The sequence below is a fragment of the Rhinoderma darwinii genome, chromosome 10 (genome assembly GCF_050947455.1).
Source record: "Rhinoderma darwinii isolate aRhiDar2 chromosome 10, aRhiDar2.hap1, whole genome shotgun sequence".
NCBI classification, from domain to species: domain Eukaryota; kingdom Metazoa; phylum Chordata; class Amphibia; order Anura; family Rhinodermatidae; genus Rhinoderma; species Rhinoderma darwinii.
Genome location: NC_134696.1, coordinates 99,167,163 through 99,194,725, shown reverse-complemented (window position 1 = coordinate 99,194,725; position 27,563 = coordinate 99,167,163). Strand labels below are relative to the sequence as shown.

Below are 27,563 nucleotides of genomic sequence, written 5' to 3'. Positions count from 1 at the left end.
ACTAAACAGAAAGTGGAAGTCTCTTGTGTGTCCTCTAGTGGCCACTGTGAAAACTGCAATATTTCAGATTTTTTTTTTTTTTTAAGGATAATCACACAGATAAATATTAATTACATGCAAATAATACCCGATTGCCTTCCAAGTATAATACGTGAGGAGCGTTGTGAGCAGGCTGGCGCTCCAGCCGCCCCTATGTTCAGTTCTACGAACCTACACGTGTCTTTTTACCCTTTTTGTGAAGCAGTTATTACATTATGGACCTAATACAGAAACATTGGCTCCTTCTCCAGTCTCTTATTGTCTTTTAATGTGACCAACCGGGTAATGGAGGTAATTCTCATTAGTGTCTGCCTATTTTATAGATCAGGACTTGTCACACCAAGAACAGAGACTGCAAATTCGATTTCTCGGAGCGCGTTACAATTCAGTTACCTCGGAGCAGCTGCCTGATTGATTCATGAAAAAAGACAAAGTCACAGAACATTCCCCCGAAAATCAAATGAGCCCAGGTATTAGAAGTCCTTGGTTCACCCTCTTCTGCCACACTGTTCAATGTCCTATTCGGCCAGGTACATCTGGAATAGCTGGGCGACAACCATGGCTAGCTACAATGCAAGTCACCCAGCTTTCACAAGACCCTGATCTTCCTAGCCATGTAATCATATCATATTTTCTATTTAGGGCTCTAGGAAAGCTGGGTGATAACTGCTGCGGGAGTTGCAATGGCTGCAGTATTGTTTGTCACCCAGCTTTCCAAGAAACAGATACAACCAAGAAAGGAATTCCAACAGGCTCATAAACGCCCCCTAGAGGTCATATTACAAAAGTGATATATCTGTTTCTGGGAAAGCTGGATGATGTCCAATATGGTTCCCTATAGGGGTTGTTTCTCAGACTCCTAAATGTGAAATCCTCCTAATTACTCAGTGACACATCTCCACTAATATATAACGGTTTAGTTGGATATTCAGGACTCTAGAAAAAAAATATAGGGCTTATAATGGTAGCCATATTGGACATTACCCAGCTTCCCCAAAAACAAATATAACTTATAATATGACCTCTAGATGGCGCGTAAGAGCTAATAACAAACCAGTATGCAGTAAGCTCCTGAGCTCCCTCTAGTGGTGGCTGCAAGCAGGGAGAATTTTATTATACATCTCTATGGCTATGCAGGGGATTTGGAGCTCTGTAGCAGAAAAGCAAAGCTATAACCATTGTAAAGAAATTAATCAGCACAATATTTTAAAAAGGACATGACGATAAAAGGTGGATACTCAATATTTTATATTTGCAGGTGAATTTTTGATTCGGAGGGATTTCCTCATTGAATTAAACACTGTCAGCAATGGTAACAGAACGACCCAAAATTTTTAATTTTCATTTTATTGGCATATCCTGGTATCAAATCAAGCGAAGCAGCCCGGATTAAATAACACAGACTTTTTATATAATGGCAATCCTAGAGAAAACAAATGTAGTCTTTTCCGAGAAGCGGTCACACAAATCACATGACGTGAACCAAAACGGCATTTAATATTAGTGCCGGTGCTGCGGGAAGAAGTCTTGTATAGAGATGTAAAAGACTGCAAAAGAAAGAAACCAGATAAAGTAGCAAACAAATAACAAGAACATAGATCTAATAAATAGCATTAGATTCAATGGTCTCTCCTTCTCCCCTCCCTTTCTTTAGTTTATTTAAAATTAAAATTAAAGCATACAAGATATCTAGCCTTCTTGCTGATGGTTTCCAGGTGGCAATATTTTTTTTAACACTGCACACGGTCAAAAAAACTTTGCAGACTATAAAGTTAATGTGAATGAAAGTTGGAGCTATTCTCTTTTATGATACAAATTGTCCATCATTGTATCTATAGATAAATTGTTACTACGGTTTATGTGAATGAATTTACTCACGCGAATATTGAACATTTTAGATCTTTTCTCTTTTCATTTGATTTTACGTCTTTTTTGTACTAAAAAAAAAGTAAAGAAAAAGTCTCGTTATTCAATAACACAACGGCAGAACAACCACTTTGAAATATGCTAATTTAATTCGATTTTGCATAATGCTTTTATCAAGAGCAATGGATCGAAATGACTGCCTACAAATGGGTTGTCAGCCAGCTTTCCCAGTGTCCTGAATGTCGAAATTTGCCACTCGGCAATATGGGTGCAGGCACTGCCATTCAGGAGCTTGGAAAGCTGGGTAACAACCTCTATGTCATCCAGCTTTCCTAGAAACAGATATAAATAAGAAACGGCTAAAACACATCTTACCTGTAAGAAGAATACCGATTGTTAGGCCAAGTATAAGAGCTATTTTGAGAATATTCAGATATTCAACAAGTTGAAAACCAGTTGATCCAAACTCAGAAATATCTAGAAAAATAAATAAATAAAATAATAAAATATAAAGAGAAGTGAAACATTTAAAAAACAAAAAAGCTGCAAATTAGATACAAAATAGATACATGTGAGAGTCAGGATTTACTGCCATCTACAGGCAGAACACTGCAATTACATCCAGCAATCATCTGCTGCACAGCAGGCTTGCCCTTGACTCACTGTGAGAGTAGTTGGCATATAATGGCGCTGTAAGAGATATATGCTGGACAATGCAGGATACTGTCAGCAAGTTGGCCCTATAGCGTGGAGGTAAGACAAGGCGACGAGTAGCTTGAAAGTCGCCATCTTCCGACTTCCATATCTCTAAAGATCCAGGATCAGGAAGGTCAACATCATTGCTGTGCCAGCTTACAGCAACGCCTGGTGGGTAGTAGCCAGATGTTCGGCAAATCAGAGTCATGTCTTCTTGTGACTTGGTGGCTACCCTCAAGTAAATCTCCGGTAGTGAAGGAAAAGCTGAGAGTAGAAAATACAAGGAAAGAGGTTTATTTAAGCATGCTGGGAGTTGTAGTTATAAACAGTAAGTATCTGATTAGAACAATGGTGCCCAAAGAGCAGGCTGTGGGTTTGGTACATTAGTAGATGGTAGATGAATAAAACGGATTCTATATGGCATAGTGCAGCCATAATAATGCCATAGTAGCCATGCAAGGTGATGTAGATACCAGCTCACCCACTGAGGAGCGGGCAGTAGTTGTATTATTAGGTTCAAGTCTGATTTGGTGCCTAATACATGTGTAGTATTTTGTGCCCATTGTATATGTACAGCCTTATGAGATGCCCATTGTATATATAAGAATATATCTGGTGCCCAGTGTATATGTAAATTCATATCTACTGCCAAGTGAAAAAATAGAGTCTTAGCTGGTGCCAAGTCTATATGTGCAACCATATTTACTTCCTAGTATAGGTAGAATTTGGTGCTCAGTTTATTTGTAGTGTTAAATCTGGTGCCCAATGCATGTGCAGATTCTTGTACCCAGGGTAAATGTAGAGACATATCTGGTGCCAAGTGTACATGCAGAATCATAGCTGTAGCTCAATGCATATCTTGTGCCAACTGTTAATATGGAGTCTTATCTGGTGCCCAGTGTATATGCAGCATCATATCTTCAGACCAGTGAGTATGTAGAGTATTTTTCGGTGCCCAGCACATCATAGAATTACATCTGATGCCCAGTGAATTTGTAGAATTTTATGATCACTGTAAATGTAGAGTCTCATATGATGCCCTAGTGTATATACAGAATTATATCTGGTGACCAGTGTATATTGTAAGTAAAATCATAGCTACAGCCAAGAGGAAATGTAGTTTTAGCTGGTGCCAAATCTTTATGAGCAACCATATCTACTTCCTAGTATAGGTAGAATTTGGTGCCCGGTTTATCTGTAGAGTTACATCTGGTGCCCAATGCATGTGCAGATTCTTGTATCCAGTGTAAATGTAGAGACGCATCTGGTGCCAAGTGTATATGTAGAAACTACCATCAGGTGAATATGTAGTCATATCTGGTGGCAAGTATACATGTAGAGTCATAACTACCGTCAGGTCAATATGTAGTCATATCTGGTGCCAAGTATACATGTAGACTCATAACTACCGTCAGGTGAATATGTAGTCATATCTGGTGCCAAGTATACATGTAGAATCATAACTAGAGCCAGGTGAATACGTAGTCATATCTGGTGCCAAGTATACATGTAGACTCATAACGACCGTCGAGTGAATATGTAGTCATATCTGGTGCCAAGTATACATGTAGACTCATAACTACCGCCATGTGAATATGTAGTAATATCTGGTGCCAAGAGTACAATCATAGATGATGCCCAATGCGTACGTAGAACCATATCTTGTGCCAACTGTTAATGTGGAGTCTTATCTGGTGCCCAGTGTATATGCAGAATCATATCTTCAGCCCATTGAGTATGTAGTCTTTTTCAGTGCCCAGTGCAGAATAGTTATATCAGGTGCCCAGTGAATTTGTAGAATCTTGTGACCACTATAAATGTCGACTTCTGTGGTGCCCAATGAAAAATGAATTCTTATCTGGTGCCCTGTGTACATGCAGAGACTTTCCTGGTGGCAGACAACAGAACACTTTGCCAGTATAAATGAGACATTATACTTTATTCTATATTGGGTGCACATACTTATGCGTTCTCATTTACTACCTGGTGGCACCTTGGCAGAGAGGGTTGTGCCTACCGATGGACTAGAAAAGGATCAATCTATGGCTGGCAGTTTGGTGATCACAATCACACGTTTCATTACTGCAAACGAAAATGATGGTAGTGATGGGTACATTATTGTCATACCATACACAATGAGGCTGGCGCCAGGCCCCCGTTCCTCCGTCTTCTCCCACATGTGCACCTTGCAGAAGTAAATCCCAGCGTCTTCCCAGGTGACATTACTGATGACCAATGATGCATCTCCGTCACTCAGGAAAGTCTTGGGATGGGCGAGAGAGAAGCGGTTTCTCAGAGGGACGACTTGACTGGTGCTCATGCCCCCATCTGGTTGAGCTTTGTGCCAGGACACGGCACCTTTACCATTAGCATCAACAGAGAAAAAGCACCCCAGCATGGCATGCTGCCCCTGAGTGACGACCAGGGATGGAGGGGACTGGAACACTTTAAGTTCAAACATCCCTGGGGTGATACAAGGGGTTAGTACATTTTGACCCAAGTACAGCAGAACATATAGGCTGTGTTCACACAGGACGGATACGAGGCGTGAAAGCACACAGAGTACCCGCCCTGTTCACCGCAGGGAATTCCAACCGAAAAACCGCACCACATTTTGGTGCCGTTTTTTGTCCGGAATGTGCGCTGCGAAAAAGTCTATACTTACCTGTAATCATGGTGACACGTCCCTCTGCCGTCCTCCTGGGATGACGTTTTATCCCATGTGACCGCTGCAGCCTGTGATTGGCTGCAGCGGTCACATGGGATGAAACTTTATCCCTGGAGGCCGGGCTGGACACAGGAGCAGAGAGATCTGGGTAAGTATAAGATTTTTTTTTTTCTGAGTTGCCATTTTTGCGGCGAAATCGCGGCTTTTCCGCCGCAAAAGTCGCAACATCTGAAATTTGCTGCGGGTTTTACCTCCCCATTGAATTCAAAGAGTAAAACCCACAACAGAAAAACAGCGATTGCACAACATATATCAACGTGCTGCGGATTAAAGAACCGCGCCGCAGGTTAATTTATGAACGGCGGATTTTTCATGCAGCGCGTAGATGAGATTTTCTACGATGATTTTCCGCAATGAAATACGGTGCAATTTTGCTACCGCCATATAGTCAAGAACTGAATGACAAACACAAGGATGAAACATTTGGATCGACCTTCCATCTTCTGGGGGGGGTGACCTCTTTCTGGGGGGTCCCTACATTACGCCGTTACCTCCTTCTCTTGGACTATGACGTCTTCTTACTATGAACATCCACAACTTCTCCTCAGTCCTCAATCATATTGACGTCTTAAAGGGGATTTCCAACAATTAACACCGATCCACAGGACAGGTGATAACTATGATCGCTGGGAACCCCACCGATCCCTAGAAAGGAAGACCCGACCCCGTTCTCACTGCACGAACCCAGTATGAGGATTTTGAAACAGTCGATTGCTGTCCACGTCAGCCCCATAGACATAGAATGGAGCGGCAGCGAACATGAGCGACCACCGCTCTACACACAGTCCTCCTCGTGGAGAGGAACGGCAGCCGGTTCTTCTTATAATACGTCCATTGGTTCTTCCGGTTGAGCCTGAATGGGTCAAGGACTCGAGTTTCTCCCCTGAGGTCCATGATATTCTTAAAGGTCTTCGCCAAACTTCAAAGGTGCCAATACTTTTCTTGACCCAATTATGCAAATTACCTGATAGTCTGGTCCTGGGTGGCAGCACGGTATCGGCAGATTATTGGCACAGTGGCGCCAGGACCTCAGCATTGGCACCTGGTCATCAGCTCTGAGTTTCTAGGTTCTGGTGTGAGGACATTGAGACATATCCAGATCCACCAGGCCTGGTCAGAGCAGGATAATCCAGCAATTGCCGGATTATCGGAATTATATTCTATATATATGACAATACACCTCACCCGTCCGGCGCTGCCCGGTCCCTGCCCTCACCACTCACCTGCGGGAAACAAATGTACAAAGTTCAGGATCCGGACGAGGACTGGCGACCGATCCATGTCACATACAACGTTCTGCGAATATCCCAGCAGCAGAATATATTTGAGCCCCCGCATGGTGGGAGGGGTAACTGGAAATGGGGGGTCACCAGCGCTAGCGACTTGATGTGTGGTTTTTAATTCGTACATCAATTCTGCTGACGCTGACATCATCAGACCAAGACCCAATTTCCAGGACACCGCAATAGTTTGCAGCCGAGCCGTGTATTTATGTCATGCTCTAAATACAGATCTTAAATGGTTGATAAACCTCGAGTAAAGTTTTGCCGTATATAGAGAATTGCTTGAGCCCCCTATTGAGAATGATCCCCCTCTACGTGCAGCAGTTACCTAATAATCTCCTTGTAGTTTATAATAATTTTATATCGATTTCCAGCTAAGCCTCCAGCAGTGATGCAGTGTAAAGCATAGGGGATTAGAACAGCAGCTTGAGTCTCTAAACGGACAGGAGGTGGATTTTAGACTACCCCAGACTCCCAACAGACAATGTAACTAAGCTGGTGTCATTAATCCTAGATGTGCTCTAAGGGAGAAGAGCTGTAGTGTAAAGCATGGTGGAGCGACATAACAGAGACAACTACTGCTAAGACGGGAGGTAGCGTTTAGACTACTTGAGACTCCCAACAGAAAATGCCACTAAGAAAGAATCTCAGATTATAGCTGTGGCCTAATGAAGCAGAGCTGCAGTGTAAAGCATAGGGGATTAAAACAGCACCCTGAGACTACCCCAGACAATGCACTAAACTGGTGTTATTGATCCTAGCTATGCCCTAATAGAGTAGATCTGTAGTGTAAAGCATGGTGGACAAAACAGACTATGACTTCTGCTAAAACAGGAGGTAGATTTTAGACTACTTGAGACTCCCAGCAGACAATTGCCACTAAAATTGAAACTCAGATTAAAGAAGTGCTGCAGTGTAAAGCATGGTGGAGGGACAGCAGCAGCCTGATGATGTGTAAGAGAATTAGTGGGTGGACTCTGACACACTGTTGCTGCCGTGGGAACAAAGTTGTCAAGTCAACATCTACATCAATATCTACATCCAGACCGGCCCCAATAGTGGATGATCCGTGAGGACAGTGATGTGGAGGGTGATTTGGATCGACATGAGGTCCTTATGATTCTTACTGTAGAAGCCACGACCGGAAACCACAGCGATAAATGACAGGAAATTGGGGGATCAGAAGACGTTTTCGAGAATCACTTTTTTTTGGCCATCTTGTAAAAGTGGCGTCTTGCTTCATTAAAGGGGTATTCCCATTTTATAAGGTGATGGCGTATCCCTAGGATGGGGCCGACCTCTCAGGCGACCCAGAAACGAAAAAAATTCCTGCGGTCCACAACGCCAAAAAAAAAGAAGCTTGATCCTTAAAGGGTTAATATTCCTATTTCCACTTGGAGGTTCCGCCTATAGACGGGTGATATGAATATTGATAAGGGCGGTGTCCTATGACTGAGGACCAATCAGGGAAACCGCAGAAGTAAGCTCCACCTCCTGATTCCTCAGATACTGGAAGAATCTTCTCAACCACTCAGCAGACCGTTAAGGGGTCACATGACCAATATCCCTGCTTATTGGCTGAAAAGACTCTCCCTGTTACCAAGGAGATGAGGGGCGGGGCTCAACTGACTGGCTGTTTGGTCATGAGATCACTCTCGGCGTTACTGAATGGCTGACAGAATTCATCTCGTTTCTATGGTGTCTGGAGGCGGAGTTACCTTCTTCTGGGCCCCCGATTGGTATTTTGGGGGCCCGTTTAGAGGATGTGATTGCACCCAGAGGTGCAGTTTTTATCGAGCGCCCTGCTCCCTCCATGTTACTTCTACCAGAGCTATAGCCGCTCTCCAGTATGAGGATCTAAGCAATCAGGACCCCAGATCTCAGCTGTCCAGACCCCTGTGAGTATAGGGGAGGACCACGTAAGATTAGGGGTTAACGGTCGTCACGCCTGAATAAAATAACTGCCGACCGAAAGCGACAGTTATCACCCCCAATCTCCACATTAAAGGGGAACCCTCATCAGACACCGCACACGAGTCGCGCAATCAGAAGCCACGCTCAGCAAGACATTTCCCCTAAAGCGCCCACTGCTGGAGAAATGTAGTATGGCGGCCATTCATGTAATACATGGACAGCTAAAGTCCGCCATAGTGGGAGGTGCTCTCCATACTGACCCATAGAGGGGGAGGGTCCAGCTTAAGACCCTCCCCCTATGACATCATAGGGGGAGGAGCCAGACATACCTCCTTGAGAGGAGCCGGCCATACCGCTCTTCTCAGGGCGGAGCAATAGAGGACAGTAAATAAATAATGGCGGATAGCTCCCCCCCGCAGGGGGTTTTACCATCAGGTCTGCTGTAAAGTTAGATATTTTAACCCTTTAAAGCCAGCATGTTGCTTCTGCTCGCCGTCGCACATGACGCGCCGTCCTCCTTAGGGCTGCTTCACAATTGCGTATGAAATTACGGATGCGCAATTTGGACCGTTTTTTTTTTTTTTTATGTTTTTTTTTAACAATTTGTTTTTTTTTATTGCAGGAATAAAAAAAAATTCTGCTGTTTTTGTAATATCGCGGAAATACGGATCCTCGTTCTATGGGTTAAAAACGGTACAAATACGGATTGGTTGGAACATAAAGCGTATTAAAAAAAACGCCATGCGCATAAAAAAAAAATATGTATAAAAAAGCAGAATCGATACCGATCCGATACAGGGAAGTGTGAATGAGCCCCTAGTGTAAGTAGGCAACACATCGCGCCAATGTCTAGACTGGACATCTAAGATCTAAGCTCGGTGACAACATATGGCCGCCATTATTACTATTAAAAAGATTCCCACTCTGCTTTTCCAGACCCCTGAATGGCAAATCAGGTTCCCATAATTGAAAGTCATTTCCATAGACGTCTATAGGGGGAGCTCTAGATATTAGTCAGAAAAAGCGACTAGCACTAGGACCTTGGACAGAGCCATCCTTCCACCTTCCTGGCCCAACAGCCGTTCACCTATCACGTGGTAATGGCATGTCACATGACCCTGAGCTGACAGCTGACAACCCCGCCCCTTTCTAAAGCCTATCTGGGCGGAGCCAACGTGTCTTTGTTCAAACACATGCGCGACCCCGCGTTATTTGGCGCTTTTTATGGACGCGCTTTTTAAAATGTGTTGGGTTTTTTTCCTACATGATTTGTGAGTGGATGAGAACACAGGCTACAATGTCCAACTGTGTTATATAAGACTCTCATGTAAAGGTCAACCGACCGTTCCAGTCTGCCTGTTAAAATATACAAAAAAACATAAGATTTTCATCTTTGCAACGAAAGTATATTACATTATATCAGTCTTCACTGGAGCTGCGTTCATTAACAAACAAAAAATATAATGTAAAAAAGTAACTTTCCCTAAAACAGCCCAATTGAAAAAAAATAAGCCCGACCACTACTAAAAATGAATGAAAAAAAAAAGTGAAACACTGTATATGTTAGAATGCCTGGCTGGCTCTGTATATGGGCTATAGACTGCCCTGAACTTACTAGAACTTTGCGGTTCTTCTGTATGTCGGGCCCGCCCGCCCCGATTTGTGTTGCGTTTCCCACAAAGAACACCCCGCAGAGCTGAACTGACTAGAATTGTGTGTCAGCTTTGTTTCTCGGGCCCGCCCGCTCTTGGTTTGAGCGCTGATTCTTGTGTCTCGGGCCCGCCCGCTCCAGTTTCTGCCCTGCGTTTGCCAGGCCCTCCCGCTCTTGTGTGCGCTGCTGAGGGACCCGCCCGCTCCTTCCCGTGTGAAGCTCGTTCCCGGTGCTTTTCGGTGTCTGCCCGGTGTGAGGTGCGCCGCTGCTTCTCCACGCCTCCCTTCTCCTCACGTGTCCCGGCGGCGGTGCAGGAGAGGCAGGGAAGGGATCTCCTCACATGACCCGTGTGTTTGTCCCCGTGATCAGATCCGTCGGGCCTCCCGCCTCCTCCTCCTCCCCGGGCCGCCCTGGGCCCCGGCCCCGCACAGCCTGACCCGGGGGGGGCCCTCTCCCTGCCCGAGCCCTGACACATGGACATGCTGGATCAGAGCCTCGACTCCTCTGCTGCAGCCGCCAGGTGAGAAATCTAGTCCCAGGCTGCGGCCTGCACCATGGAGGTTACGTGTAAAGGGGGAGGAGGAGGCCTGGTCACTGCTGACACCTCCAGCCACCCACACTGCTGCCCCTGCCACATGATAGCCTGTCACTGGTGTGTAATAATAATATATAATAATCCTCCTGTCACTGGTGTGTAATAATAATATATAATAATCCTCCTGTCACTGGTGTGTAATAATAATATATAATAATCCCCCTGTCACTGGTGTGTAATAATAATAATATATAATCCTCCTGTCACTGGTGTGTAATAATAATATATAATAATCCTGTCACTGGTGTGTAATATTATATAATCCTCCTGTCACTGGTGTGTAATAATAATATATAATAATCCCCCTGTCACTGGTGTGTAATATTATATAATCCCCCTGTCACTGGTGTGTAATAATAATATATAATCCTCCTGTCACTGGTGTGTAATAATAATATATAATAATCCTGTCACTGGTGTGTAATAATAATATATAATAATCCTCCTGTCACTGGTGTGTAATAATATATAATCCTCCTGTCACTGGTGTGTAATATTATATAATCCCCCTGTCACTGGTGTGTAATAATAATATATAATCCTCCTGTCACTGGTGTGTAATAATAATATATAATCCTCCTGTCACTGGTGTGTAATAATAATATATAATAATCCTGTCACTGGTGTGTAATAATAATATATAATAATCCCCCTGTCACTGGTGTGTAATAATAATATATAATAATCCTCCTGTCACTGGTGTGTAATAATAATATATAATAATCCTGTCACTGGTGTGTAATAATATAATATATAATAATCCTGTCACTGGTGTGTAATAATAATATATAATCCTCCTGTCACTGGTGTGTAATAATAATATATAATCCTCCTGTCACTGGTGTGTAATAATAATATATAATAATCCTCCTGTCACTGGTGTGTAATAATAATATATAATAATCCTCCTGTCACTGGTGTGTAATAATAATATATAATAATCCCCCTGTCACTGGTGTGTAATAATATATAATCCTCCTGTCACTGGTGTGTAATATTATATAATCCCCCTGTCACTGGTGTGTAATAATAATATATAATCCTCCTGTCACTGGTGTGTAATAATAATATATAATAATCCTGTCACTGGTGTGTAATAATAATATATAATAATCCTGTCACTGGTGTGTAATAATATATAATCCTCCTGTCACTGGTGTGTAATAATAATATATAATAATCCTGTCACTGGTGTGTAATAATAATATATAATAATCCTGTCACTGGTGTGTAATAATAATATATAATAATCCTCCTGTCACTGGTGTGTAATAATATATAATCCTCCTGTCACTGGTGTGTAATAATATATAATCCTCCTGTCACTGGTGTGTAATATTATATAATCCCCCTGTCACTGGTGTGTAATAATAATATATAATCCTCCTGTCACTGGTGTGTAATAATAATATATAATAATCCTGTCACTGGTGTGTAATAATAATATATAATAATCCCCCTGTCACTGGTGTGTAATAATAATATATAATCCTCCTGTCACTGGTGTGTAATAATAATATATAATAATCCTGTCACTGGTGTGTAATAATAATATATAATAATCCCCCTGTCACTGGTGTGTAATAATAATATATAATCCTCCTGTCACTGGTGTGTAATAATAATATATAATAATCCTGTCACTGGTGTGTAATAATAATATATAATAATCCTGTCACTGGTGTGTAATAATAATATATAATAATCCTCCTGTCACTGGTGTGTAATAATATATAATCCTCCTGTCACTGGTGTGTAATAATATATAATCCTCCTGTCACTGGTGTGTAATATTATATAATCCCCCTGTCACTGGTGTGTAATAATAATATATAATCCTCCTGTCACTGGTGTGTAATAATAATATATAATAATCCTGTCACTGGTGTGTAATAATAATATATAATAATCCCCCTGTCACTGGTGTGTAATAATAATATATAATCCTCCTGTCACTGGTGTGTAATAATAATATATAATAATCCTGTCACTGGTGTGTAATAATAATATATAATAATCCCCCTGTCACTGGTGTGTAATAATAATATATAATCCTCCTGTCACTGGTGTGTAATAATAATATATAATAATCCTGTCACTGGTGTGTAATAATATAATATATAATAATCCTGTCACTGGTGTGTAATAATAATATATAATCCTCCTGTCACTGGTGTGTAATAATAATATATAATCCTCCTGTCACTGGTGTGTAATAATAATATATAATAATCCTGTCACTGGTGTGTAATAATAATATATAATCCCCCTGTCACTGGTGTGTAATAATAATATATAATAATCCTGTCACTGGTGTGTAATAATATAATATATAATAATCCTGTCACTGGTGTGTAATAATAATATATAATCCTCCTGTCACTGGTGTGTAATAATAATATATAATCCCCCTGTCACTGGTGTGTAATAATAATATATAATAATCCTGTCACTGGTGTGTAATAATAATATATAATCCCCCTGTCACTGGTGTGTAATAATAATATATAATCCTCCTGTCACTGGTGTGTAATAATAATATATAATAATCCTCCTGTCACTGGTGTGTAATAATAATATATAATAATCCTGTCACTGGTGTGTAATAATAATATATAATAATCCTGTCACTGGTGTGTAATAATAATATATAATCCCCCTGTCACTGGTGTGTAATAATAATATATAATAATCCTGTCACTGGTGTGTAATAATAATATATAATAATCCTGTCACTGGTGTGTAATAATAATATATAATCCTCCTGTCACTGGTGTATAATAATAATATATAATAATCCTGTCACTGGTGTGTAATAATAATATATAATAATCCCCCTGTCACTGGTGTGTAATAATAATATATAATCCTCCTGTCACTGGTGTGTAATAATAATCCTCCTGTCACTGGTGTGTAATAATAATATATAATAATCCCCCTGTCACTGGTGTGTAATAATAATATATAATAATCCTGTCACTGGTGTGTAATAATAATATATAATAATCCTGTCACTGGTGTGTAATAATAATATATAATAATCCTCCTGTCACTGGTGTGTAATAATAATATATAATAATCCTCCTGTCACTGGTGTGTAATAATAATATATAATCCTCCTGTCACTGGTGTGTAATAATAATATATAATAATCCTGTCACTGGTGTGTAATAATAATATATAATAATCCCCCTGTCACTGGTGTGTAATAATAATATATAATAATCCTGTCACTGGTGTGTAATAATAATATATAATAATCCTGTCACTGGTGTGTAATAATAATATATAATAATCCTCCTGTCACTGGTGTGTAATAATAATATATAATAATCCTCCTGTCACTGGTGTGTAATAATAATATATAATCCTCCTGTCACTGGTGTGTAATAATAATATAGAATAATCCTGTCACTGGTGTATAATAATATATAATAATCCCCCTGTCACTGGTGTGTAATAATATATAATCCTCCTGTCACTGGTGTGTAATAATAATATATAATAATCCTGTCACTGGTGTGTAATAATAATATATAATAATCCTGTCACTGGTGTGTAATAATATATAATCCTCCTGTCACTGGTGTGTAATAATAATATATAATAATCCCCCTGTCACTGGTGTGTAATAATAATATATAATAATCCCCCTGTCACTGGTGTGTAATAATAATATATAATAATCCTGTCACTGGTGTGTAATAATAATATATAATAATCCTCCTGTCACTGGTGTGTAATAATAATATATAATAATCCTCCTGTCACTGGTGTGTAATAATAATATATAATAATCCTCCTGTCACTGGTGTGTAATAATAATATATAATAATCCTCCTGTCACTGGTGTGTAATAATAATATATAATAATCCTCCTGTCACTGGTGTGTAATAATAATATATAATAATCCTCCTGTCACTGGTGTGTAATAATAATATATAATAATCCTGTCACTGGTGTGTAATAATAATATATAATAATCCTGTCACTGGTGTGTAATAATAATATATAATAATCCCCCTGTCACTGGTGTGTAATAATAATATATAATCCTCCTGTCACTGGTGTGTAATAATAATATATAATAATCCTCCGGTCACTGGTGTGTAATAATAATATATAATAATCCTGTCACTGGTGTGTAATAATAATATATAATAATCCCCCTGTCACTGGTGTGTAATAATAATATATAATCCCCCTGTCACTGGTGTGTAATAATAATATATAATAATCCCCCTGTCACTGGTGTGTAATAATAATATATAATAATCCTCTGTCACTGGTGTGTAATAATATATAATAATCCTCTGTCACTGGTGTGTAATAATAATATATAATAATCCCCCTGTCACTGGTGTGTAATAATAATATATAATAATCCCCCTGTCACTGGTGTGTAATAATAATATATAATCCCCCTGTCACTGGTGTGTAATAATAATATATAATAATCCTGTCACTGGTGTGTAATAATAATATATAATAATCCCCCTGTCACTGGTGTGTAATAATAATATATAATCCTCCTGTCACTGGTGTGTAATAATAATATATAATAATCCTCCGGTCACTGGTGTGTAATAATAATATATAATAATCCTGTCACTGGTGTGTAATAATAATATATAATAATCCCCCTGTCACTGGTGTGTAATAATAATATATAATAATCCCCCTGTCACTGGTGTGTAATAATAATATATAATAATCCCCCTGTCACTGGTGTGTAATAATAATATATAATCCTCCTGTCACTGGTGTATAATAATAATATATAATAATCCTGTCACTGGTGTGTAATAATAATATATAATAATCCCCCTGTCACTGGTGTGTAATAATAATATATAATCCTCCTGTCACTGGTGTGTAATAATAATCCTCCTGTCACTGGTGTGTAATAATAATATATAATAATCCCCCTGTCACTGGTGTGTAATAATAATATATAATAATCCTGTCACTGGTGTGTAATAATAATATATAATAATCCTGTCACTGGTGTGTAATAATAATATATAATAATCCTCCTGTCACTGGTGTGTAATAATAATATATAATAATCCTCCTGTCACTGGTGTGTAATAATAATATATAATCCTCCTGTCACTGGTGTGTAATAATAATATATAATAATCCTGTCACTGGTGTGTAATAATAATATATAATAATCCTGTCACTGGTGTGTAATAATAATATATAATAATCCTGTCACTGGTGTGTAATAATAATATATAATAATCCTGTCACTGGTGTGTAATAATAATATATAATAATCCTCCTGTCACTGGTGTGTAATAATAATATATAATAATCCTCCTGTCACTGGTGTGTAATAATAATATATAATCCTCCTGTCACTGGTGTGTAATAATAATATAGAATAATCCTGTCACTGGTGTATAATAATATATAATAATCCCCCTGTCACTGGTGTGTAATAATAATATATAATCCTCCTGTCACTGGTGTGTAATAATAATATAGAATAATCCTGTCACTGGTGTGTAATAATATATAATAATCCCCCTGTCACTGGTGTGTAATAATAATATATAATAATCCCCCTGTCACTGGTGAGTAATAATAATATATAATAATCCCCCTGTCACTGGTGTGTAATAATAATATATAATAATCCTCCTGTCACTGGTGTGTAATAATAATATATAATAATCCCCCTTTCACTGGTGTGTAATAATAATATATAATAATCCCCCTGTCACTGGTGTGTAATAATAATATATAATAATCCTGTCACTGGTGTGTAATAATAATATATAATAATCCTCTGTCACTGGTGTGTAATAATAATATATAATAATCCCCCTGTCACTGGTGTGTAATAATAATATATAATAATCCCCCTGTCACTGGTGTGTAATAATAATATATAATAATCCTGTCACTGGTGTGTAATAATAATATATAATAATCCCCCTGTCACTGGTGTGTAATAATAATATATAATAATCCTGTCACTGGTGTGTAATAATAATATATAATAATCCCCCTGTCACTGGTGTGTAATAATAATATATAATAATCCCCCTGTCACTGGTGTGTAATAATAATATATAATAATCCCCCTGTCACTGGTGTGTAATAATAATATATAATAATCCTGTCACTGGTGTGTAATAATAATATATAATAATCCCCCTGTCACTGGTGTGTAATAATAATATATAATAATCCTGTCACTGGTGTGTAATAATAATATATAATAATCCCCCTGTCACTGGTGTGTAATAATAATATATAATAATCCCCCTGTCACTGGTGTGTAATAATATATAATCCTCCTGTCACTGGTGTGTAATAATAATATATAATAATCCTGTCACTGGTGTGTAATAATAATATATAATAATCCTGTCACTGGTGTGTAATAATAATATATAATAATCCCCCTGTCACTGGTGTGTAATAATAATATATAATAATCCCCCTGTCACTGGTGTGTAATAATAATATATAATAATCCCCCTGTCACTGGTGTGTAATAATAATATATAATAATCCCCCTGTCACTGGTGTGTAATAATATATAATCCTCCTGTCACTGGTGTGTAATAATAATATATAATAATCCTGCTGTCACTGGTGTGTAATAATAATATATAATAATCCCCCTGTCACTGGTGTGTAATAATAATATATAATAATCCTGTCACTGGTGTGTAATAATAATATATAATAATCCTCCTGTCACTGGTGTGTAATAATAATATATAATAATCCTCCTGTCACTGGTGTGTAATAATAATATATAATAATCCTCCTGTCACTGGTGTGTAATAATAATATATAATAATCCTCCTGTCACTGGTGTGTAATAATAATATATAATAATCCTCCTGTCACTGGTGTGTAATAATAATATATAATAATCCTGTCACTGGTGTGTAATAATAATATATAATAATCCTGTCACTGGTGTGTAATAATAATATATAATAATCCCCCTGTCACTGGTGTGTAATAATAATATATAATCCTCCTGTCACTGGTGTGTAATAATAATATATAATAATCCTCCGGTCACTGGTGTGTAATAATAATATATAATAATCCTGTCACTGGTGTGTAATAATAATATATAATAATCCCCCTGTCACTGGTGTGTAATAATAATATATAATCCCCCTGTCACTGGTGTGTAATAATAATATATAATAATCCCCCTGTCACTGGTGTGTAATAATAATATATAATAATCCTCTGTCACTGGTGTGTAATAATAATATATAATAATCCTGTCACTGGTGTGTAATAATAATATATAATAATCCCCCTGTCACTGGTGTGTAATAATAATATATAATAATCCCCCTGTCACTGGTGTGTAATAATAATATATAATAATCCTGTCACTGGTGTGTAATAATAATATATAATAATCCTGTCACTGGTGTGTAATAATAATATATAATAATCCTCCTGTCACTGGTGTGTAATAATATATAATAATCCTCTGTCACTGGTGTGTAATAATAATATATAATAATCCCCCTGTCACTGGTGTGTAATAATAATATATAATAATCCCCCTGTCACTGGTGTGTAATAATAATATATAATAATCCTGTCACTGGTGTGTAATAATAATATATAATAATCCCCCTGTCACTGGTGTGTAATAATAATATATAATAATCCCCCTGTCACTGGTGTGTAATAATAATATATAATAATCCCCCTGTCACTGGTGTGTAATAATAATATATAATAATCCCCCTGTCACTGGTGTGTAATAATAATATATAATAATCCCCCTGTCACTGGTGTGTAATAATAATATATAATAATCCCCCTGTCACTGGTGTGTAATAATAATATATAATAATCCTGTCACTGGTGTGTAATAATAATATATAATAATCCCCCTGTCACTGGTGTGTAATAATAATATATAATAATCCTGTCACTGGTGTGTAATAATAATATATAATAATCCCCCTGTCACTGGTGTGTAATAATAATATATAATAATCCCCCTGTCACTGGTGTGTAATAATATATAATCCTCCTGTCACTGGTGTGTAATAATAATATATAATAATCCTGTCACTGGTGTGTAATAATAATATATAATAATCCTGTCACTGGTGTGTAATAATATATAATCCTCCTGTCACTGGTGTGTAATAATAATATATAATAATCCCCCTGTCACTGGTGTGTAATAATAATATATAATAATCCCCCTGTCACTGGTGTGTAATAATAATATATAATAATCCTGTCACTGGTGTGTAATAATAATATATAATAATCCTCCTGTCACTGGTGTGTAATAATAATATATAATAATCCTCCTGTCACTGGTGTGTAATAATAATATATAATAATCCTCCTGTCACTGGTGTGTAATAATAATATATAATAATCCTCCTGTCACTGGTGTGTAATAATAATATATAATAATCCTCCTGTCACTGGTGTGTAATAATAATATATAATAATCCTCCTGTCACTGGTGTGTAATAATAATATATAATAATCCTGTCACTGGTGTGTAATAATAATATATAATAATCCTGTCACTGGTGTGTAATAATAATATATAATAATCCCCCTGTCACTGGTGTGTAATAATAATATATAATCCTCCTGTCACTGGTGTGTAATAATAATATATAATAATCCTCCGTTCACTGGTGTGTAATAATAATATATAATAATCCTGTCACTGGTGTGTAATAATAATATATAATAATCCCCCTGTCACTGGTGTGTAATAATAATATATAATCCCCCTGTCACTGGTGTGTAATAATAATATATAATAATCCCCCTGTCACTGGTGTGTAATAATAATATATAATAATCCTCTGTCACTGGTGTGTAATAATATATAATAATCCTCTGTCACTGGTGTGTAATAATAATATATAATAATCCCCCTGTCACTGGTGTGTAATAATAATATATAATAATCCCCCTGTCACTGGTGTGTAATAATAATATATAATCCCCCTGTCACTGGTGTGTAATAATAATATATAATAATCCTGTCACTGGTGTGTAATAATAATATATAATAATCCCCCTGTCACTGGTGTGTAATAATAATATATAATAATCCTGTCACTGGTGTGTAATAATAATATATAATAATCCCCCTGTCACTGGTGTGTAATAATAATATATAATAATCCTCCTGTCACTGGTGTGTAATAATAATATATAATCCTCCTGTCACTGGTGTGTAATAATAATATATAATAATCCCCCTGTCACTGGTGTGTAATAATAATATAATATATAATCCCCCTGTCACTGGTGTGTAATAATAATATATAATAATCCTCCTGTCACTGGTGTGTAATAATAATATATAATAATCCTGTCACTGGTGTGTAATAATAATATATAATCCTCCTGTCACTGTTGTATAATAATAATATATAATAATCCTGTCACTGGTGTGTAATAATAATATATAATAATCCCCCTGTCACTGGTGTGTAATAATAATATATAATAATCCTCCTGTCACTGGTGTGTAATAATAATATATAATAATCCTGTCACTGGTGTGTAATAATAATATATAATAATCCTGTCACTGGTGTGTAATAATAATATATAATAATCCTGTCACTGGTGTGTAATAATAATATATAATAATCCCCCTGTCACTGGTGTGTAATAATAATATATAATAATCCTGTCACTGGTGTGTAATAATAATATATAATAATCCCCCTGTCACTGGTGTGTAATAATAATATATAATAATCCTCCTGTCACTGGTGTGTAATAATAATATATAATCCTCCTGTCACTGGTGTATAATAATAATATATAATCCTCCTGTCACTGGTGTGTAATAATAATATATAATAATCCCCCTGTCACTGGTGTGTAATAATAATATATAATAATCCCCCTGTCACTGGTGTGTAATAATAATATATAATAATCCTGTCACTGGTGTGTAATAATAATATATAATAATCCTGTCACTGGTGTATAATAATAATATATAATATATAATCCTCCTGTCACTGGTGTGTAATAATAATATATAATAATCCTGTCACTGGTGTATAATATATAATATATAATCCTCCTGTCACTGGTGTGTAATAATAATATATAATCCTCCTGTCACTGGTGTGTAATAATAATATATAATAATCCTGTCACTGGTGTGTAATAATAATATATAATAATCCCCCTGTCACTGGTGTGTAATAATAATATATAATAATCCTGTCACTGGTGTGTAATAATAATATATAATAATCCCCCTGTCACTGGTGTGTAATAATAATATATAATAATCCTCCTGTCACTGGTGTGTAATAATAATATATAATAATCCTGTCACTGGTGTGTAATAATAATATATAATAATCCCCCTGTCACTGGTGTGTAATAATAATATATAATAATCCTCCTGTCACTGGTGTGTAATAATAATATATAATAATCCTCTGTCACTGGTGTGTAATAATAATATATAATCCTCCTGTCACTGGTGTGTAATAATAATATATAATATATAATCCTCCTGTCACTGGTGTGTAGTAATAATAATATATAATAATCCCCCTGTCACTGGTGTGTAATAATAATATATAATAATCCTGTCACTGGTGTGTAATAATAATATATAATCTCTGCTGTCACTGGTGTGTAATAATGTAGATTGTGTGCAGGTTATCTCCTGTGTATAATAATATATAATGTGCTGTCACTGCTTCTATATTCTTATTATTATTATTATTATTATGTGCGCAATATTACCCCCCCCCCCCCCATCTATATCTGTCAGTGCACTCTATGTATATATAATATTTTATAAATGTAATATTATTGACAGATCATAATACAGAACAGTCACTGCACGAATATACCCCGTATGCGGTGAGGGGTCGCCGCCCGGTTCAGAGCTGGGTTATAATGGGCGCAGCGTCTCTTCCATCCTGATGGCTGTAACACGGCGTCCAGTTTGGGGGTGTTTAGCGCGTTGGTAATAAGGGGGGTGCGATGGTTCTGGTCCCCGTCCCTCATCGCGTGGGACTTATTCAGATTTGTGCAAATGAAACGCTGTGAAAAGTTGTGTAACTTTGTAACTTACTGTTTGTGTTTCAACACTTCACCGCTTTTAATATCTTTGCTTGATGTCAGTGAATGGCAACATTGTGTACAACCAGAGGCTGCCCATCTGTACAGAACAAATGCTACTCACAGCTGAGGGTTTGTTCCAATTGCATAAAGTCCAAGGTGACCTACATCATTCTACAAATCACTCCCTTGTCCCCATTAACAATTAAACCGCGACACTCTGTGGCCGCTACGTGTGAACTCCGCCTTATGCCCCATTCACGTGTGTCGGGTTCAACCTAGAATTTGGCGCGGTTTCCTTGCTGAAATCAACATCAGAACCGACTAACTTTTTCTTTTTTGCCTCAATTTTCATGATTTGGAGACTCCCATAGAAGTTACGGAACCATTGTAGCGAAACGCGCTCCGCTGTTTTCCGGAAAACCCAGCGGCAGAGAGTTGGATGGGGTCAGGGGCACCACGTTCTAGAGAAAATTGGCAACCGCGTCTTTCGGACAAAAATGTCTGAGATGGGAATAGCATTTTATTCAACTGGATGTAAACAAAAAGTTTCCATTCACTGACCGCAAGCAAATATTTTAAATAGTGAGGAAATGAAACGCAAAGAGGGGAATTTATTAGTAGTGGCATTTCATATAAAGAAGCTTTAGTAATTGTCTAGGACTGCACATTTACAGCTCCGCTTTCCTGCACTTTCCTCCCATCAGAAAGAGAATCCATATCCCAATCCCCAGATGGAAACCATCAGCAAGAACTTTATCGCCTTGCTGATGGATCCACCTCCCAGCAGCAACTATTCTTTCTTCTGACGCCCACATAAAGGCTGCAGGAGAGCCATCACTAGTCGATCGCTCTCCCTGCCCGGGGCTTGCTGGGACCTGTAGTTCCACGCCTCCATTCCCCAGTCATAGAGCTCCGTGTTCTGCGCTGATCTTCCCGTATACTCTGAACCGGGGACGGTATAAGCTGTACACAGGGAGGGTTGGTTTTAGTGTAGCACACACTGGCATGTACCTGCTGCCGGCAGGCTGATGAGCTGACGTGACTGCTGCAAGTACAAGCTGCTTTACTGCCGCCGTTATATGGAATAATTCATGAGAGCGTCACAGTGACCGGACCGAGGCTGCAGACAGATCTCCGGTACGCGGAGGTCCCCAAGCTCTTGTTTGCTTTTATGAACCTAGAGGAAGAGGTCACGTGACATCATCACATGATCGCCGGCGGTGATGTCACCATCTGTTTCTGGAACCGGCACCAATCATAGAGACGCGTCACTTAACCTCTTAATAGCCAGACTCCGGATCTGATCATTCAGCGCATCTACGAGATCCTTAACTGCCCCTTCGCTCTCTGGGCCAGTCGCCAGTCCACCTAACAGATCCCTTAACTATGTCACCATAAAGCTGATCCCTCACCGCTCTGATTGGCCGAGAAGGAACAATGAGGGGCACGGAGGTTCTGTACATATCTCGGGATTTGTTACAGGCAGGAGGGGCTGATTCAGGGGAGCAGCTGTACCCCCTAGTGCAGACATAATATGGCATCTTGTAGAGTTAAGACCGATCCAGGATACGGAGTACAAGCTGCAATACTGGCCGGGAGTCATCGGGTCAGGTTATAATCCATCCAATGGAAAAGTAGTTGTTTTTTTTAAATGACAGCTGGGACATGTAGTCCGGACCTAAAGCTGCCTGTCCACGTACAAGCCAGCTGTTAGCAGAATCCCCCATAAACAGTATGTTCTGCTGAGATAAGCGGCATCAGTGCTGACTGGCAGCCGCTTATCTCATTGGAAACAAAGATTGGACAGGTAAAAATCCCACCAGTCCTGGACGCCATTTCTCCTTCTTGTCTTTATTTTCCTCGTTACGCCGCAGATGTTACGTTATTTGCCGCTGTTTGAGCTCCTGATCGTTTCCCTCTTCATCCGCTGCTGTAATTCTTTCCTCCGACGTGTTTGCTATATATCTCCTCGTGGTCCTTCCCCTTTAAGAGCGCTGAGATTACTTGGGTAGGAACAATGGGCGCTGTGTACAGGGGGCATCAATGGTGACTTCTTATATAACGTATATCCGTTATTGGGGGGCTATCGTACCCATCTATGGCTGACATTGGACGGGGCAGGTTGAGATCTTTGTGGTCCTATGTGTTTGTATGGTCACACTGGCATGCTGGGAGTTGTAGTCTCGCTGTTCCAGGGATTAAGGACAATCCTATATTATTGCCGCTATTCCCAACTTTGCGTTCCAGTTACGGCCGTGAATGATGGGAGAATGTAAAATATGGCGGCGGGACATCGGATCGCTCCTGCTCGGAGGGAAATGTTATTTATTCAAGATCTTTCCTCTAAATTGTATGCAAAAATATGTAAATCCCGTCCTCTCGCAGCTAGACCCCCCCTCTAATCCCTTAATGGCAGTCCGCAGTGTGGGTTTCATTGTACAGTAGGAGGCCGGGCGCAGAGCGACAGAAGTTTAGCAGAGCTTACAGTGTCTGGCACTGCTACATTGATCTAGTGCGGTCGGTTCGGGGTCTGGACACGTTCCACAGTTTCCCTTTCTACCAATCCCTTTGTTTCACATTTACTGCACATCCCCCTAATTCTCGCTGCTCGTGAAAGTGTTAATCTTCTCCAACAAGCCGATTAAAAGGGAAGGAGGGCGCCGCTTATTAATTGGAAGCTGACAGCCGGCAAAGCCCAGCAGCAAGACGACTCCGGAGGCTCCTTAATAAAGTCGTTACCGGCGACGTCCTCCAATCACTGGGCAACGTGTGACGTCCGCGTACGAGCATGCCAGGCTATGGGGGCGCTACTGGATCTGTGCCCGGCATGAACCTGACAGCGGAGCCAGCGCCACCGCAGAACAGCCTGGAGAAAGGGCTGGCAGGGTCTTCATATCTGCACCTGAATTTTTTTGCCAGATTTAGGGGTGCGGACTGAGACTTCAGCTGATCGGTTTTCTGATCTCGCACCCCAGGATCGGGTGTGATCGCTGCTTGACAAGTGCCGTACACAGCGCCTGCAAAAAAAGAAACGGATGTATGTAATATGTGGGTGTAAAAGCAACAGCCCTCTGCTGGACAATCAAGAGGCCTCCCATAATTGCACCTCTACTCTTAGGACACAAATGTAAAGGTGTCGTGGACGCTCCGGCGCCTTCCATTAGGATCCGTCATACCCGTCGTGGCTCCCGTAAAGAAACAGCGGCCATGACACCAGTGTGAACAGAGACCCTAGAGAAATGTCTGCTATTTCTGACTCCTGACTGGTTTTTCTTACATTGTGTAATGAAAACGACTTTCTCATCTACTTTGTGTATTCCTCATCGTTTTCAAGATCTCTGCTTGCTGTCAGTAAATGGTAACATTCTTGTTGACATTGAGGCTAAAAAATCGGTCTCGGATCGGTGATCGGTCTCTAGACAATCCTGTGTGCGCTATACACATCATCCGCCCACATCTCTTTTCCTGTTATGATCGTTTGCTACAATGTGTCAGCGCGGGTAAGGCTCTGTTTACGTCTGCGACGCGATGTCTGTCTGTCTGTAACGGAAAACGGGACGCAGTGCAGAATCGGTTGGATACCGCCGGCACCCAATGGAACTTGTTGAATTAAACCAGGAGGCAGATGTGAACAGAACCTAAAATGTATCAATCCAGACTATTAAGGTCACAGAGTATTGTCTAGGGATGATACAGTTGTGACAAACTCTCAGTTGTGAGTAGTATTAGGTCTGCACAGGTGTCTAGCCTCTACATTTTGAATGGTCCAAGTCAATGACAACAAGCAGATATCTTGAAAATGCAGCGGAATGGAGACCCAAAGCATATGAGAAAGTCGCAGATTATTTCATTATACAATGATTAGGCTTTTCCTTACAGACCCCCCCCCCCCCCCCTATAAGTGCCCACCACCCGCATGATCAGGTTCTCCCTGTCGCAGTGGTTCAGCGCGGCCACAGCATCTGGTTATGTAAGTCTGTCAGGTCTTCTCCCCGCAGCTGAGTCACGGGATGTTTCACAACAAGACGAGCCAAAACATTTCTGGCAGCAACGCCCAGCGTATTATACGTTCTGTATATGATGGGGCTGCTGTCGCCGCGCGTAAATGTCGTGTCCCCATTAACAGAGGGATTCGCACTATAGACGTGTATGATCTGCCATAATTGTATCAGTGGGACTCCCATTAATTCAGAGAGGTGGTCGGCTGCGGCCCCTCCATGCTCCGGATCAGACCCCACGATCTTATATTTATGGGATAATCCCTTTAAATCCTATTCTGTGGGTTCATCGAGTACTGCGGGGGATCGTCCGGGGGTTCTGATCGGAGCGCAGGATCCGTATAGCTGATGGTTCACGCAAAATGACTGACCGGCGACTATGTTTTTCGAGTTTCTTTTCCTTTTTTTTTTTTTTTTTTTTTTTTAATATATTTATTGCAAAATAAGATCCTATTGGCACCCGGAGTGATCAGACTGATCCCTAAAGTTTATAATATTTTGTCGACCCTTTTTAAATTTGGATCCAATCAGCTGAAGGATAATCATCTGGAGCCGCTATTCGCAGTAAGGGCTTATTCACACGGACGCATGCATTTCAACGGGGCGTGTGAAGGGTCCACTGAAAAATGTCCCGTTTTCACGGATCCCTCGATAGACCAAGTCTATGGGATCCGTGAAAACTCAACCTGCAAAAGTGCAACTCGGACGTGACAAACTGCAGTTTTTCACGTCCGAGTTTGCGCTTGTTCACATTAATCTGATCTAATTCTGAGGGAATCGGCATGTCGCGGTTTTGTTTGCAACGTTTTGCCTTCATTTTTGGCAAAAACGCTGCAAAAGCCTCATTAGAATCCACAACGATGCCGCTGTGTGTGGACCGGACCCTCTTACATGTCCCTGTTAAAACCTGCAATGTCGTATTGTCGCACCGTTTTCCTACGTCCCTCCTTATATTATTTTCTCTTTTTTTTTGTAGCCACGATAAACAGGAAGTGGACGAAGTGGTAGAGTTACAAGACGGTGAGTACTGATCGACCCCTGATCCTGCGCCAAAGTATTGTCAGTGGTGGAATTAACGGGGTTCAGGTTTTATGTACGTAAATATGATTAAAAAAGGTCTACAATTTTCCAATATATTCTGTTTCAATATCCGTTTTCTGTCAATGAATGGAAACCGGTGCTGAAAACCCTTCCTGGCCTAGTCCTGCCCACACAGCTGAGAGTTTGTTGCAATGCATCAGTGTAGGCAATCTCTGTGAGCGGAACGCGACGGCCGCAAAAATAGATCTCTCTTCTCTCCAGGACTTCAGCCCGATAGCTCTTACTTTCACTGATACATTGTAACAAAATCAGCTGTTAGAGCAGGACTAGGTAGGGATGTTGTTTTTTTTTTTTTGTTTGTTTGTTTTTTATAGCCTTTTAACGTATGTAAATCTTCTCGTCAATAATCCGGCGATTCTCTTCTCTTTGCAGGAGATGAAACGAGTGCTGACGAGCATACAGCGGTGGCCATCGCCACTGTCCAGCAGGCGGCCTTCGCAGACCACAATATTCAGTACCAGTTCCGCACAGAGAACAATGGAGGACAGGTACACCGTCCAATCCCCTTAACGCCCCAGTTGCACCTTCTTATCCGTTTAAAGGAAATGTTTGTGTCTGCAGCTAGATGGCGCTACGCTTCTAGTTGACCGCATAGTTGCA

The 27,563-nt window shown here is 39.5% G+C and overlaps 2 protein-coding genes across 3 annotated transcripts in view; one reads left to right on the top strand and one right to left on the bottom strand.

Annotated features, from left to right (window-relative positions):
• Window positions 1-1,368: 1,368 nt before the first annotated feature.
• On the bottom strand, window positions 1,369-5,317 carry LOC142662264 (natural cytotoxicity triggering receptor 3 ligand 1-like). The gene is made up of 5 exons (XM_075840392.1): window positions 4,729-5,317; window positions 2,569-2,865; window positions 2,281-2,382; window positions 1,918-1,976; window positions 1,369-1,586 (listed from the first exon to the last, which is right to left on the bottom strand). The coding sequence occupies exons 1-4, from the start codon at window positions 5,060-5,062 to the stop codon at window positions 1,951-1,953; spliced, it is 759 nt and encodes a 252-aa protein (XP_075696507.1). The 5' UTR covers window positions 5,063-5,317; the 3' UTR covers window positions 1,369-1,586; window positions 1,918-1,950.
• A 2,948-nt stretch (window positions 5,318-8,265) lies between these two features.
• USF2 (upstream transcription factor 2, c-fos interacting) overlaps window positions 8,266-27,563 on the top strand; it is a 28,877-nt gene continuing 9,579 nt past the window's right edge. Inside the window, exons 1-3 of one of the 2 annotated variants that reach the window (XM_075840390.1) lie at window positions 8,266-8,510; window positions 26,839-26,882; window positions 27,336-27,451. In XM_075840390.1, coding sequence (XP_075696505.1) covers window positions 8,281-8,510; window positions 26,839-26,882; window positions 27,336-27,451 — 390 coding nt within the window. In that variant the 5' untranslated portion in view covers window positions 8,266-8,280. Of the gene's footprint in view, window positions 8,511-10,232; window positions 10,698-26,838; window positions 26,883-27,335; window positions 27,452-27,563 lie in introns of those variants that run through there. The other variant, XM_075840391.1, reaches the window with a different exon arrangement.